General features: G+C 39.3%; 1 protein-coding gene and 1 long non-coding RNA gene across 2 annotated transcripts in view; one reads left to right on the plus strand and one right to left on the minus strand.

The window, feature by feature from the left end:
- The window catches only part of LOC100912071 (uncharacterized), a 55,613-nt gene extending 48,346 nt beyond the window's left edge, over positions 1 to 7,267 (minus strand). The window contains exon 1 of the long non-coding RNA NR_131097.1: positions 7,188 to 7,267. This is a non-coding gene — a long non-coding RNA (uncharacterized LOC100912071). The remainder of the gene's footprint in view (positions 1 to 7,187) is intronic.
- Positions 7,268 to 7,681: 414 nt separating this feature from the next.
- Pgm2l1 (phosphoglucomutase 2-like 1) overlaps positions 7,682 to 16,944 on the plus strand; it is a 49,166-nt gene continuing 39,903 nt past the window's right edge. The window contains 1 exon segment of the mRNA NM_001109454.4: positions 7,682 to 8,080. Coding sequence (NP_001102924.1) covers positions 7,970 to 8,080 — 111 coding nt within the window. The 5' untranslated portion in view covers positions 7,682 to 7,969.

Here is a 16,944-nt window from a genome sequence, read left to right on the forward strand (position 1 = left end):
TTTACATGGGTGCTAGGGACTCAACTCAGGTCCTCATGTTTGTAAGGCAAGCACTTTAGGGACTACGCCATCTCCCTAACCCCCAAAATGTGGTGCTTTGTTGTTGTTTTGTTTTGCAGACAGGTCTTCTCTGTATTGCCCTGGCTGTCTTGGAACTCAATTTGTAGACCAAGCTGGTCTGGCCTTGAACTCAGAGATCCCCCTGCCTCTGCCTCCCAAGTGCTAGAATTAAAAAGGCATGTGCCACCACGTGGGGCTCAAATGAGTCTTTTTAAGATGTCATTTATCCTTAAATAGACCTGAAGATTTAACATAACTTCAGTCATAATCCCAGCAGGCTCCCCCACCTAAATTCTAGCTTTTATATTCCAATCTTTCAAAAGACCTAGAAAACCCAAGTAATCTTGAAAGTCAGTGATAGAGTTAGAGAACATGACTTCAAAGCTTACTGAGTTCACTCCTCCAGGATGCCTTCTATGGTCCTTTACAGTTTGGGACTCACTTTGTAGACCGAGCTGACCTTGAACTCAGAGATCCTATCAAGGGATCCCTGTCACCCTCTGTCGTTTTACGACATGACTACTGTTACCAAAGGATGCATCATATTGATCTTGGTAAACCCTACTCCCGAAGCTTCACAAGGGCAGAGCCCAGGCTTACTGTCTTGTGTATCCCTGAGTCCAGGATGCCTAGAAAAGTATTGTAAGGTATGCATCACATTAAGTTAAACTTAAATAATTTATGTAAGGATTAACATTTAAAAAGGAAACTAAGAAAAGTCTATCTTCTGCCTGAGCACTATTTATTTAGGTAGCCAAGATTAATTGATTCTACTTGGTTTAAAAAACATTATTACTTTTGTGACAGGATTAAAAAGATTCAGTGGAAGGCCACATACCCAGGAATATATTAGCAACACAAACTGGACTTGATGGATGTGTGTGTCAACTCTCACACACATACATATATGTATATAGATGGACAAAGTTGGGGGACAGAGAATGGGAGGGAGATCTGGGATTAGGTGGGGAAGGGGTGAATGTGATAAAAATAAATATGATCGAAATATTTTGTACAAAATTCTCAAAGAACTAATTAAAAATGATTAAAACCATGAAATTTAATTTCCCCCCAAACTAGTCCAGTTCTTTGAAATCAAGTTTCTGAAATACTTTTAGTATATTGCCCTGTAATTGAATAATTTAGATAGTTCAGATAAATGGAATAATGCAGAAAACAAAAATACAGCTTGATGCACAAAGGTATCCCTTGTAGTTTTTACTGAAGAGAAAAATTGAGATAAGTAATTCTAACAGATCAACTTGACACAATATTTTACAGTCATAAGATACATACTAACCCTCTCCAAATGAGGTTATTTGTGGTAACCATCTTGCTAATAATAAGCGGAATAAAACTTTATAACCTTCTTTAAAGTTATAAAGGAGAAATGGCAGGCCAGCATGAAAAAAAAAAAACAGGCCAAAAGTGAAGGGGAAATATTAGACCAGAGAGAAACTGAATAGAATGTAGCTTTTGACCTGAAAGCATTTGCCAGTGTTGAAGACTGTGACTTTAATTTTAAAACTCTAGTGAGCAAATAAGATAGGCCAATAAAGTAATGATTTATACAACGTTGATAGTCGGACAGGAAAACCTCTTCAGAACCGTCAGGGCCCTAATATATTGAGGGGATCTAGAACAATAACATGTGTGGAATTAGTTTCTAGAAACTCACAAAAGTTGCCGAGTATTCCAAACCTAAACATGGCTGAACTCCCAGGAACATGGCAAATCCTCCTGAGAGCTGAGAACATTCACTGGAAGTCTAAATTTATCCCAAAATGAGTTTCTAAATATAATGTCCAACATGTACATATATACAAAAACTAAATTCTATGATTTGAGATCTAGGGGAAAAAATGGTAAGAAAAAACTGAGGCACAGGTATTTTAGATGACAAACATCTATACTGACTATAGATATTTATTTTTAAGATTTGAAGATCTCTGTAGAAACTAGGAAGGCCCGGAAAATATGGTTCCTAATTTCCAACAGTCTAAAGTAACTCTATAAACAGAAATATAGTAACTAAAATTAAAAACATAAAGGTGAAGCCCTTGCGTTGGTGGCTATGTTAGGGCATTGTGAAGGTGGCATGTCTTGAGAAGTCACAGAGGCATGTTCTTACATTTCTCATTTAACTAAGGATTAGCACTAACCTGTTGCAAACTCTCTCAAACATCATCAAAAGAGAGGGGCACACCTTTAAGTCCTTTATGAGGACCGTATTGTTTGAGGCAAATACATCACAAACAAAATATTGTCTTAAGATCTCATGAATATGGCCGCATACGTCAGTGATAACTAGCAAACAGACACAAAATAACATCACGAGGAAGGGAAAGAAAAAGCACAGCATAACTTCTGAAACTTTATCTTTCACATGAATATGGGAACATGGGATTTTCCGGCCATAACAGTGGTCAGTGGTTTTCAGAAGGCAAGTCATGTGATAGTTTTGTTAAATATATTATTCAACATTTCATTATTTTTGATGCTATTGAAAATTGTTTTGTTAGCGTCATTCCCACACAGTACAAGTGTTTATGTCGACCTTACAGCTTGAAACCCGGTAGAATCTGCTTATTGATTCTAGTTAAATTTTTATATACACAGATCATGTCATCTCTGAATAGTTTACTTCTTCTTTTGCAATAGGAATACCTCTGACATCTTTTTATCTTTTTATGTTGTTGTTCGGTTGCACTAGTTAGACCCTAGTACTGGAAATACCAGACTTTTTCTTCCTGTTCCTCATCCTAGGGAGGACCAGGCCAGCACTGCATTGTTAATTACAGTGTTGGTTAACTGTAGACCTCTTTTAGATACAAAGTTTCCCTGAGCTCCCAGGTTACTGCATGTTTTTATCATGAAAGGGTGCTAAAGTCTATCTAACACTTCTCTGTATTTATTGAGATACCAAGTGAGGAGAAAAAGTCTGAGCATGTTAAAGGATGGACCAATCTTTCTTTTCTTGAAATGGGGTCTAATACAGTAATCCAGGTTGGCCAGGAACTCAATGTGTAACCCAAGCTAGCCTTAACCCACAGCAATCCTCTTACCTTAGCCTCCAAAGTGCTGGTCTTCAAGGCATGCGTCACCACGCCCAGCTAAAATGGGGTAAATCTTAGACAAATTATGATAATTAAAAGAAACCAATGACAGTGACTTATACATGATGTGGTTCCATTGAGAGAAAATGTTTACGATGGGGCAATATTTACAGAGATAAAAAAATGGATTTGTGGTGCTTCACGGCGCAGGTTGGGGGAGTATCAAAAGGCTTGAGTGATAAGAGGCTGATAGTGAAGGGCACAGTGTTTATGGGATGGTGAAAATGTTCTCAAGTTGTTCTAAAACTCGTCTTTGTGTGTGTATATATATATGCATCTATGAATGATTTTTAAAACCATTTAACTGTATACTTTAAATGTATAGATTATATGGCATCTGAATCATATCTAAAGATAGATAGTAATAGTGTAATGAGGTGCTCACAGGCAGGCAGCAGCTCTACACCTCCACAAGCAGGAGAGCAAGGGCCTCCTTATAACTGGCACCCTAGGTTTGTCACTTTGCTTCACTGTAGCCCTGCTAAGCCTGCAGCCATTCACCCTTACACAAAGATCCCCTTCTGTTTGTTATTATTATAGCTCCTTGCATCAGAAGAGGCCTGAAAGGAGGACATTGCTTACATAATTCTTCCTACCTACACACACACACACACACACACACACACACACACACACACACACACACACACACTCCCTTTATTTTAATACAAAGCTAACTAGGGTTTACCACAGGTATCTCAGTAAGCATCAAGAAGAGAATATATTCAATCGCTTCTCGGCCTTTTGGCTAAGATCAAGAAGAGAATATATTCTTTACGCGGTGGTCACAGAACAAAATGACAGATTTCTTCAAAATTTAATGCCTCGGTTGGCAGGCAGGATGGTTCAGCAAGTAAAGGCTACCTAGCCTGAAGACCCGAGTTCTACTCCGAGGCCCCATATGGTGGAATAAGAGAACAGACTCCCACAGTAGTAGTATGTAGTATGTTGGCCTTTACACATATGCTGTTGCACCACACACACACACACACACACACACACACACACACACACCATGCACGTACACGCAATAATATATTTCAAATTTTAACAGGATTTAATATCTTATTCCTGAGTTGTATCTAGTGGTGCCACATCCAGGACCTGGCAAGGCTTTAGAGGAGATGGTTGTGATAGTTAACTATCTTTGTTTGTCAACCTCACTGCATCTGGAGCCAAATAAAACATAAGCCATTGGGCCCTTCTGTGAGAAATTTCCTTGATTAGATTATCTGAAGCAGGAAGACCCAGCCTAGATATGGCCAGCCCAGATAAAAGACATGGAAGAAGGAAACTCCTCCTGTCCCAAGTTTGCTCTCATTCTTGCGGGTAAATTCATCTATCTTGTAGCTGGTACATTCTTGGGTTTCTGTTGTAAACCAAAGACCAGCCACTGGGACATGTCCTTGAAGGACATGTTGAGACCTACAAGCCTCTTTCTAACTCTCCTTTCCTGGCCAGCATGAGGTGAGTTCTTTCCTCTGCATTTTACCCCTTGCTGTAACATACTGCTTTTCCACACACCTAAAAACAACCGAGCCAAATGACTATCGACTGAAGTCTAAATTAACCTTTTTTTTTCTATTAAGTTGATTCATTTTCGGCATTTTGTCACAGCAATGGAAAGCTGACACAGTGACACAACATAAATATAAATGATAATTATATGCATCTGGCATAACAAGAATGCATAGATATTGATTATAGTACACAATTATGTACAATGTCACATTTGTGTCAAAAGAGGACTGCCTATGTAACAGAGGTCTCATAAGATTTTCCTCACAAACTGATGTTATAGCCACTCCATGATGTTCACCTAATGATAAAATTGCCTCACAATTCATCTCTCAGAACGCATTTCCATTCTGAGAACCAAGAACTCACTTTCATAACCACAGAGCTGACAAACTCACCAAATAAAAATACAGTAAAAACACAGGACGCTTTGGACAAACCCCAACGGAAATGGGAAAGCTTCTGAGAGTTTCCTGACGCCCCCTTCTGGACACACTTAAACAATGTTCTCAGATTTACTGAATTGAGGCTCTTCATTACCTTCCAGTGTCTAACAATAAGCAGAGCCTGTTGAGTGAGACTTAGTTAACCCGTAATACCTGTTAGGATTTGCTGATAAAAGTAAGGAAACGTTGGTTGAAAAGGATATTTAACTAGAGCCTGTATTCTCCTGTCTTCACTACATATCCTATATAATTCCATATATTGAAAGTTGCTGATTTGGCACTATTACTTGATGTTTAAAAAAAATTGTCTCATAAAAACTACTACATACAGTATTTAAATACTAATTACTAGGTTTGTTAAAATGTAAGTCTGTTTCAGTAGAACTTCATTAAGTACTGGAAATTTGCATCTCTTAATATGCTTCCAGAGAGTGCCAACATGTTGGTCCTAATATGTACTTTGATTATGGCCATCTAGGTCACAATCAATAGATATTTTTATGGAGGTACCGCGGTCGTATCAAAATTCGGAATCGCTGGGAATTATGCTCACTCATATAGAATATATTTTAAATAACCTCGTAGTGGACTTGAGAATCGCATATCAATGGAGTTGAAATGCCCTCTACTTTTTTGTTTAATTCTCTGTTCTCCAAATCCCAGTGCAGATCCCTCCTGCTTGATGGCTTGATTCCCACTGTTTGCAGCAAGGTCTTTATCATGGACTAAACATTCTTGCACATACCCTATCCCTCCAGATTTTACTTCTGGGGAATTTGGTTGTGAGCCTAGCTTTAACGGCTGAAACATTACTCCAGACCCAGATTTTATTTATTGAAGGAAATAACTATTTACATTCTTGTAATATCAGCTCCTAGCATAATTCCTGTCTTGTTGATTGCGAGCCTAGCATTTAACATCTGAGCCATCCTCTGAGCCCAACTAGCATAATTCTTAACAGATAGTGAATGTTTAATATTTGTTTTGTATAATAATTCTGATTATAGTGGATAGCCAATTTCTTTCTTGGAACATGGTTGTTCCCCAGTCTTATGAGGTTAAAAGAGTCCCATAAACCCTTAAAAGAATTACTCAAATTTTAAGGCAAAACCTGCAACTCCAAACAATGACAGAAACTCTCAGTACAATTATTTTATGCTAGTAGTTTGGATTTTATTAGGGCAAATGACACCGTAAGCAAAATAAAAGACGTATTTTGAATTCCTTATGTCTTTTTTCTGTGAGCCTCCGAACACTCTAAAAGCATCTCTTCAATTACTGTACTGACATGCTATAAATATTATATACTCCTTACAAGAACAAAAAGCTGATGAGGGAGAGTTTTAATATACTTGGTCAAATCAGACCAAGAAAGAGGAGTAATTGGCATGACATGGTGGTGCACCTCAGTAATTCCAGCACTCAAGAGACAGAGGCAGATGGATCTCTGTGAGTTCAATTTCAGCATGGTGTATATCACGCTCAAGGCTAGCTAGCCAGAGCCACCCTGTCTCAAAAACAAAGAAATCAGAGTGGTCCATATATAGGCTTCAGTATATCTCTGGCCTCAAGTAATGAGACCTGAAAGGCACACATTTTATAGAAGAGAGCAAGCCAAGATGAGAAGAAATTATTTCCATTTGAGGGTATCCAGTTCTTTTTTTCCTCTGTATTCCTACTTGTATTGGTTTATGTATTTTATGATATTTGTACATTCTTAAAATAGGGTTAAATGCTGGACATCATCTGAGAACATTCTTACACATTTTCCAGATATTATATTCTCTCTACCTCTATTCTGCTGTTGCAGTTGACCAAAAACAACTGCTAGTTGAGGTAATGCGACAGACTGAAACTCGCATTCATTTCTCAAGAACACTACTGCTCAGAAAATTCAGTTCGCCTTTCAGTTCCCTCTGTGTAAAATAGGAATGGAAAATGTTTACACGGAATGGACGAAATGACAAAAAAAGACTCGTAAACTTTCAAGCACCAAATAGATACGGTTGTTCCTTACGACATTCCCCCCCCCCCCTTTTTTTTTTACCTTAAAGCAGGAGACCAGCACTGCACAACATAAGAAGCGTCAGGGAACAACAGCCAAGGGCTGGTGCTTTCTCTGAGGGAAGGGAAGGCAACGGGTGTACAGAACTCGGGGAGCCGGGAAAAACTACAACTCCCATGAGACTTCACGCGCGCCCCCTTCGGCTCTGAAGCAAGACGAAGCCCTGAGGCGAAGAGGGTGGGGCCTGCGCGCGCCGGGGACTCTCCTAGTGAGTGCAGAGGCGGGCTGCTTGAGACGGCTGGGTCGCCAGGTGGAGACACGTGCAAGTGTGGGGCGGGTGATAAGGGAAAGACAGCTGAAGAACGGCATAAAAAAATAAAGCCAGCTGTGCACCGTTGCCTCAGCGGACAGTAAACGCCGCTGCGGAGGTGCGGGGCGCGCGCTCCCGGGCTCGCGCCTCATGCCTCGGGCACTTGGACGGGTCGGGGCGGGCGGGGGCGGCGCGGGCGGCGCGGGGGCGGGGCCTAAGGCGGCGCGGGCGAAGGCGGCGACCCAGACATCTGGGACTGTTGTTGTTCTCTCGCCTCACGCCCGCCTCAGTCAGTTCGAGCTGAGATCCGGAGCTAGTCTGCTGGGAGGCGGCTGTCCTGTCTCCGCCCTCCCTCCGGGTTCGCTGAAGCTGCGGCAGGAGCCGGCGCTGACTGAACAGCTCGCGGTTGGTCTCTCATGCCCTTCGTCAAGGAGGGGGTTTCTGGACCCTGGTGAGCGCACCTAGAGCCCCCAGATTCGGTATCTTCGTCTGCCCCTCGGGACCGCAGCTCATCATGGCTGAGAACGCAAATGATGACCTGAACTCTAACCTGCTCCACGCCCCCTACCTCACCGGGGACCCCCAGCTAGACACGGCCATCGGGCAGTGGCTGCGTTGGGACAAGGTGGGTACCTGGTCACCCCGGCATCTGTCCCTTCTTCCTGCCCACCTTTCACAGTCCGCCCTTTCCGGTACCCACCCAGGGCTCTGCCGGCTCCAGGGGAGATGGCTTCAGCTAGCGCAAGGCTAGTGGAGTTGGGCGATGCCTCTCACCTATGCCGGGGCTGCTTCCCTTAGGCAAGCTAGGCTGGGCAGGGACAACTGCAGTCGCTTTCTTTTGTGGTAGGCTACACCGCAGCCCGGCTTCCTCCCCTGCTACCCCTTCCAGTGCCTCTCATTTCTCATTCTCAAAAATACTTTATTCCTCATCCTCATCATTGTAAGTTACATTCCGTGTACTATGCATTCCATCTCCTTTCCTCTTTCACCCTTGACTTCCTTCTCTCTGCAGAACCTAAAAGTGGCTTCTGGTACGTTTCTTGAACGTTACTAACCACTGACTATCTGCTTTGGTGCTCTGGTGTGTTTCCACCCTCTGTCACTAGGTAATCGCTGGCTAGGTATTCACTGGTCTATTTCACTCTTATTTTCTGGTATCACCTTTTGCTATTGAATGTGACAGGGGTTCTCCTCTTATTTCATTCCTCTGCCAGCAGTTCTTTATTGGAAGTCCTGTTCAAAGAATTGTGGCCATATACATCTTGAATAGTCTAGTTGTACTGCTAGTGTTTGCACCATTATTTCTCAAATCTTAAAAAGCAGATATTTAGGAATTTCTTAAGAATTTCAGAATTACTGATGCCATTGTTTCTGCCCTCTTCCTCTCCTTGTGCAGGTATATAGGGTGGGTGGGTGAAAGCTAGAATTAAAATGCACCCTTTTCACTTCTAAAAGAGGCTTTTGGAGGCTCTCTCAGAGGATGGGATGATAATCCAAGTGTTTTTTTAATCAAGTGCATATGATACAGCTGCTAAAACAGAAGGCAGCACGTTTAAAACTGAATTAAGGGGTTTGTATGGAAGTATGTGAGATCATGTTATAAAAAAACAAAAGCAAAAACAAAAAACAAAAAAAACTACCTAGATTAGCTTTCTGAAACAGTTCATTTTCATTTTTGCCCAGGTATCTGTGCAAGATACAAAGAAGCACAACACAACAAAACAAAAATAAACAAAACCAACTGAATACTGAGTGTTCTAGGCCGGCCAGGAAATACTGGTGGTGAGAAAGATAGAGTTCTTGCCATCAGCAAGTCTTTAGTTAGTAGATAAGGAAGTCCAATAAATAAGCAATTACAATTAAGTATTTGGTGTTACTGGGTCATATATTTCTAAGATGTTCTAATTCCAGAGTCTGAACCAGTATTTCTCAAACCTGAAACTGCTAACAGATCATCTCGGAATCTTAAGAGGCATTTCTGACCAGACAGCTAGGGTGGGGCCTGACAGCCTTAGTGAGCTTCCAAGGTGATTGATAATAGTTTTGCTTCTCTGTGGACCACACTAAAAATAATGACATTCTTTTCTCTTTCAGTGTCAGCTTTGTCTATGTTTTTCCTAATAAATGTCCCAGTTGAATGAATTAATATTTCTTGTCTGTGCTATGCCCAGATACTGCCAAGATATACTGAAATATTTAAGGACTGTAAGATGCATATAAAAATAATGCTACAACAGTCACAGTCGCAATAAATGTGGTTGCAGTCATCCAGTGCTTATGGGAGTTCAAAAGTGAGAGTGATCATGAAGTGGTATGGTCATAGACGACTTTATGAGAACGGAATACACATAAAAAGAACAGGGAAAGCCTACATGAGAGAAAAGAGGAAATAAATAGACCTCAAGGAACAGAAAAGAGGATAAAACAAATGCTCCTAAATAAAATTTGGGGAACAAGGAATGAGTGCCTTAACCGAAAAACAGACTTAAATAATTTTATTAATTATATATTATTGATCTCTTTCATAATGGGAGATAATGGTTTTATTTGAGAAACAAAGGTTTATCTACTGTAAATTGATACTTAAGTAAGCTAGGCTAAGTCCAAGGCCACTAGGATTTGGAGTACAAAATGGAATATAAGTATTAAGTTCAGTACTTATAGTCTTTTACTGCAGGGAGTCTGAGCTCAATCTCTGATTAATACCAATCAAGGAATCCTGATAGTGCTGCTGATTCTTTGAGATTGGTAAAGCATGTGATAAGTTATAAATTGGTCTCAGGGCAATTTGCTATTTGCCATAGTCAGCAACATTACTAATTTTAGCTTTGATGGCTTGGTGTACATTGAAAAGTCTTCATGAAAAAAAAAAGATATTATCTGTGTTGAACTTTCTCAGTTAACATTCAGATTTGCTAAGATGGAGAGAGACTGAGAGTCAGAAAGATGGAAAATTGAATGAGTGTAGTTAACACATCTGTGTCTGCCAGAGCTTAGGGTACAGAGAAATCCTTGGAAAGATTGTGAAGATCAGATTGTTGAAGAGCAGTAGGATGTCATTAGTGGATTCAGCAGTTAAGAGTATATGTAAGAGCTGGAGAGATAGCTCAGCAGTTAAGAGCACTGACTGTTCTTCCAGAGGTCCTGAGTTCAATTCCCAGCAACCACATGGTGGCTCACAACCATCTGTAATGGGATCTGATGTCCTCTTCTGCTGTGCCTGAAGACAGCTACAGTGTGCTCATATAAACAAAGTAAAATAAATCGTATTTTCTAAAAAAGAGTATATGTAAGTGCTAAAAAGAAAATAGTGCAAGAAGACAGTCCCAGCATGGTTACTCTTGCCTGTAATCTCAATGCTTGGGAGGCTGGTACAGTAAGAGCAGTTAGAGTTAGAGGCCAGCTTGGGCTACACAGTGAGTCCCATACCAGCCTAAACAGTGTGAGACTCTTGTTTTTATATTTTTTGTTTTTCTAATCAGACTTACTGGGGCAGGGCACTCCTGTGTAGCTGCTGTAGGCTGCTTTCTATGCAGATTTACCAGACTTGGGTGGATACGATGTCCTACTGGCATCCAGACTTATTTAGAGTGTTCACTTCCCTAGTCTCAAAATGAGTCAGTTAACTCAAGGGTATAGAAACTGATGACTGATTTAAGAATATTGTTTTGTTAACTTATGTTTTGTGATATAGTGCAGTAGATTAATTTCCATAGGGAAAGCCAAGTAATCCAAAGATTTTTGGTGACTATAAAGCCAACTCACAGGGAATAAAACATATAGCATTTAACAGCATCAACTTGAAACAAGTAAATGCATCCATCTCTTGTGGGGCTATGCTTTTACTCTAACCCCTTAAGTCCAGGGGAAAGGAGTTCCTCCTATTAGCTGTGCACAGAGAACTCCATTACCAATGTGTTCTCTGCGCTAAGGTAAGGCTCTTACCTCCTTCCTGTTTCTTTTATTCAGGGCTTTCATGCATTGTCAAGTTACAGACAAGCAGTCCTGGCCTAAAAGCTGGGTTCTTTAACCTGACAACTGTCTGTTGATTCTGTCCCAATGTGAATTTATATCTAGGATGCTAAGCACTGGTAAAATATGGGTGAGTGGATAGCGAAGGGGGACTGAGATACAGGGCAGAGCTGCTCTGCTGATTGTAGCAACAACAAATGCCCTGTATATTAACACAATGTGGAGGCAGGAATTTGCCATGGCAGTTTAAGAAATAGTAAATAGAACATTCTGGTCTCAGAATGTAGATCTGTATTAAGAAGGAGTAGAATATGAAGTTGAAGATAAGTTAGGCTTATAAAGAGCCTGGAAAAGGAAATAAAAGATCAATCTAAGCCAGTGATTTTCAGATATCTAATAACAGAACATTTTTCAACAAATTAACCAGAACAAATGGGTGTGAATTAATTCCTCAAGCCTATTTTATTATATAGTAAGTACCTGAGCCTGGGTGATGTATGAAGAAAGGAAGTTTATTCAGCTCAGTTTGCATAAGATCAGGTAACCACATTTGTTTGGCTCGAGTTAGAGCCTCCTGGCTGATGGAGTCATGACAGAAGCATATGTGAAAGGGATTACACAGTGAGGCAGGAAGCCAGAGAGCAGGGAGGAGTGAGCCTTGCTGTTTAAATTTTCTCTCATATTACCTCCTCTCCTCTCTTCTATAAATTACAGCTTACTCTTGTTAGAACTCATCCAAAAAATCCCTAGGGAAGTGCCTTTGGTGGTGACCCAGTTACCTCACATTAGGACTCAACTCTTAAAAGCTTCTACTACCTCAGTACCTCATACCAAAGACCAAGTCTTTGAATGGGAAGCCTTGAGGTACAGGCCACATTTAGACTAATAGCACTTTTAAAAATTTGATAGTTATATAGTTATTCTTTTGAAATATTAAGTTAAATTTTTAAGTTTATGCAGATTAATTTAATCTATGTAAATAAAATCCTGAGAACAGTAACTCACAGACATAGGAATCCCAACTGACCATTCTAGTTAGGAAAATGTTGGCAGAAAACATGTTGTATTTACAAAACAGAAAATTCATGCTAACTTCCCAGAAAAAAATCTGTGATTATTAATAACTATCAATCTATATGAAGAAAACAGTTTGTATGAACAACAAGATAAAGCAATAGGTAAATACATAAACATATATATGATGTATAATACACACACACACACACACACACACACACACAGTGGGAACATTAAAACCTCCAAAATTATAAATTAAAAATAGAGAATTATTTCATCATCGGATAAGAAAAGATAGAAAGATAGTATGAAAAAGCAATAGGAAACAAAGATAAGCTCTAGGAAATGAAAGAAAAAAGTGATTCCTCTACCAAATGTGTATGTATGTATGTATGTATGTATGTATGTATGTATGTATGTATATATACCCACATATGAATATATACGCATATATGTATACATATATATATATAAGTATTAAAGTTGAAGAAACAAGTAGGTGCTGTAAGAAAAGCTTGTATGTAATAACTACTGTAGGGGTCCATTATGAAGAAATTCTAGTTGATAAGTTATGCTCTAGATCCACAGTGTATCAAAAGAAATATGGAACACAATGTCTATGTCCTAAGTAGCTTTTTTTAAAGATACTAGATATCTTTTAAATGGTGAAGATGTCATGTCATTTTTATTAACATCAGAAAGGCAATTACGCAGTCACCTATAAAGAACAGAAGGAAGGGAAAGGAGCAGAGTGTCAGCAAAAGCAAGAAGGAAGGAAATAGGGCTTAGTGGTATAGTGCTTGCCTAGCCGGCGTGCCACCCTGAGCTTAAAAGAAAAGTAAATTACTGACCACAAATGAAGCAAACTAAAATATTACCTGACTTGATTTTGAATAGTTGATCGATGAAGCTTAAGTAAGAAACTCTGTTTGAACACCTCTTTTCAGATAGCACAGGTATATTGCTAGAAAAGTCTAAAGTAAGCAATATTTAGAGCACCTTAGCCTAGTAATTATATTATTTTTCTCTTTGATAATCGTCCAGAAGGAGAACAGAGCACTTAACTTTTTAATTGTGTTGGAAATGCTTACAAGTTATCGTCTTGGTCATTTTAAGGGTATATATAATTCATTAACTAACATAAAAATATTCACATTATTGTAGAACAGACCTTCAAGATTTTTCATCTTCTAGGCTGAAATTCTATGCCCATTATATTTTGTGTTTCTTCTCTCCTCTTTCCCCAGAAAACCACCATTCTTTTTTGCGTTTCTAGAATTTGACTCTTCTGGGTACCTCATATAAGTGGGGATAGAGTGCTTTACCTTTTGTCACTGTCTTACATCAGTTAGCACAAGGTCCTCATTATCATCCATGCTGTAGGTAGGATTTCATTGTGACTGTACAAATGTATACGTGTTGTATGACAAAACTTCCTGGGGAGATGAAACACACAGTCCGCTCACTCCAGATAGGAAACCCAGGACAGTCCCAAGTACAGATACCATCCCAGTCGAACTTGGAGAACCAGTGGGTTTTGTTGGCAGTACTTACACATATATGGGTGAGGAGTTACTTACAGGAGCGGAAATGACAGGAAAGACAGATGCATCACCCATGTCCACCCCAGCATGGGTGACAGGTAAACAAAGCTTGAGAAGCTGGAACACTGCACAGCCTGCAGGCAGCCCAGCCTGTCTATTGAAGAGTGTTCTTATTAGGTGCCTAAGTTGTCTAAACCTCTTCCAGGCCACTGGGCTGGTTTCTGCTTTTTCCAGGCAATGGGTCTGGTTTCAGTCAGTCATCTTTACCGCTGGACTCTGGTAGGGAGGAGCCTAGAAAATCTGGTCCATTTCAGGGAGTGTTTTGAAATATTGCACCCACCTGCTTAAGGAGCTCTCCTGAAAGGTGCAATGTTTCATTCTTGGGGAAACTGTTACACAAGAGGTCATACAGTGATTTTGGGTTAGGGCCTATGTGCTTTGTTTCATGATGCTTTCTGCCTTCCTAATTAATGACTATTGAAATTGCTAGTTAGTACTGAGGCTGCTGCCCTCTGCTGTTAGGAGTTAAAAGAAAGTGATTTGGTCTAGTGCAAAAGAGACAGAGAGATTCAGTATGAGCTTATTGTCACAAATCCTGTATAGGATCTTTTCAACTAAATCATTGAATAAGAACTCGTATTAGTTATTTTTTTCATTATTGTGACAAAAGGAACATAAGGGAGGAAGGGGTTATTTTGACGTTTCTCTGAGGGTATCATCCATCATGACATGGAAGGTGTAGATGGCAGCAGGAGCATGAGGCAGCTGGCATATTATATTTGTGGCCAGGAAACAGAGATGAATGCCAGTGCTTAACTTGCCTCTTCCTTTTTATTTAGTCTTAGACTCCAGCCCATTTTGTCCGCATTTAGAATGCAGAGTCTTACCACTTTAGTTAAATCTCTCAGGAAATGCCTTTACAGATACAAACTAAAGATGTGTTTCTTAGTTGATCCCAAAACCCATCAAGTTGACAAGATTAGACATCGCAGTACTGTATCTTACCAAAGTATAAAAATGGTCATATTTGAATGTCCCAAGGAGTACAAAGGCCATAGCATTGTAAATTAAAAATATTTTCTCAGATACAAAGCATTTCAGTTTTCAGCTAACCAGAGCTTATCTTGTTGGAAAATCTCTTTGATGTAAGTGGGGTTTTTTGCTGCAGAATTTTCTCATGTTATTTTTCTCTTTAAATATTTCATCTTTATACAATAAAAATTAAAATTTTAAAGCCTAATGTGTTAGTCAGTTTTACATCACTATAACAAATTACTATAGATGCCCATCTTATAAAGAGAAAATTTGACACTCTGAAGTGAAAAGAATAGCTCAAATTTACATCTGTTAAAAGGGTCTCTGCATAGAGATATAAGTACACTATTGTATGTATTTAATTAGATTTTTTTACTTTGTTGTGCCAAATACTTGTAATGTGAGATCTATGATAGTTGTATGTTTTGTGATCAATACAATATTGTAGTGTTGTGTAGTGTGACTTTATATACTTGTTTAAATTGACTAAATTTAACCCTTAAAAGGGCAGAATTCACTGTTAATGGTTTAAGTGGTTTAAGTGTAAAGTATATCTCAGTAAGCCCAATGTATAAAAAAGTATACAGAAAAGTTCCGAAATTAATGTTGAGGAGACATGGATAAAGCTAGATGCATAGTGTTTTGCCTGAGTAGTAGAAAATGCTTGGTAATGTTCTCATTTTTTCTTTATAAAACATTTGAAAAATATAACAATATTAAAGAATCAACACTTAGAAAATGCCTGTGTTCTCAGTGGCTTTATAGTACGTTTTTTCCATGGCATGCAGATTACAAAAATAGATTGAGTGCTGTGCTGAGAGTATAGCTCATTGTAGAGCCCATTAGTTTAGCATATGCAGAGCTCAGATTAGTCCCTAGCATCAAAAGCCAATAGTAAATTCATATTTATCTGAATTGTAGTACACTATTAGTCCTCTTATTTAAAAATATTTGTTTATAATTCCATAAAAGTTCTTTGATATTTGGGAAGACAAGAGTAGATCACTTATTTTATGTAAATTTTATGTATATTCTTGTATCTTTTTTTTCTTGCTTTATACCTTAACTAGATGTGATTTTTCTCTTGTTTTCTCTTTTCTATTTTTAATTATAGCTATCCATTATAGAACCAGGAAGTTCCTTTCTCTTCTTTGTTATCTAAGATATATACATATGTAATATATGCACATATACAAAACATGCTTACATTTCCTTGGCTTCAGATTTACTGTGGTCTGGTATTATGTTTTGAGAAATACATCTGGTTTTGTCCCTGGTTGTTAGTACAGTGTTCCTAAAACCTTTGGAATTTCCTGAGTAATTGAAGTATCCTTTGTTATTCATAACAGCCCCCTTTGATCACATCTGAGTTTATGATTAGGTGGAGCCCCTGGACAGTCTTAGAATAGACTGGTCACCAGAATGACCTGTGGACCTTTTTGCCTCTCACTAACTGCTGACCTCTAGTGTAGGAAGGTCCGGGGACTAGAAATTGGGCTCTGTAACAACTTTTGAATCACTGAATCCAAAATGCTAGGAGGACTCCTAGCTAGAGAATGGATGTCCCATCTTCCTCCCCCAACTTCTTACCTACTCATCTCTTCCATTTGGTTGTTCCTGAGTTGCATCCTTACAATAACCTGGTCAACTGCTCTCTCGAGTTTTGTAAGGCATTCTAGAAGTTTTGAACATGAGCTCCTCATCAGTGAGAACTCCCTTTTATGGTTCTATGATCCTTTGCACTCGCATTCCAAAAAAAGGACCAGTATTGTGACTAAATGTTGGGGTCCAGGAATTGCCTCACAAACCATATGAACACCGACCAGGGCCATAGTCCAGATTTCAGAACTGACTCTGAATTAAGATCCTACAGGGTTTTTAAGCCCCAAATTCATGAACATCTGTGCCAACTTATTTTGCC

This window comes from Rattus norvegicus, chromosome 1, assembly GCF_021556685.1.
Source record: "Rattus norvegicus strain SHRSP/BbbUtx chromosome 1, alternate assembly SHRSP_T2T, whole genome shotgun sequence".
Taxonomy (NCBI): Eukaryota; Metazoa; Chordata; class Mammalia; order Rodentia; family Muridae; genus Rattus; species Rattus norvegicus.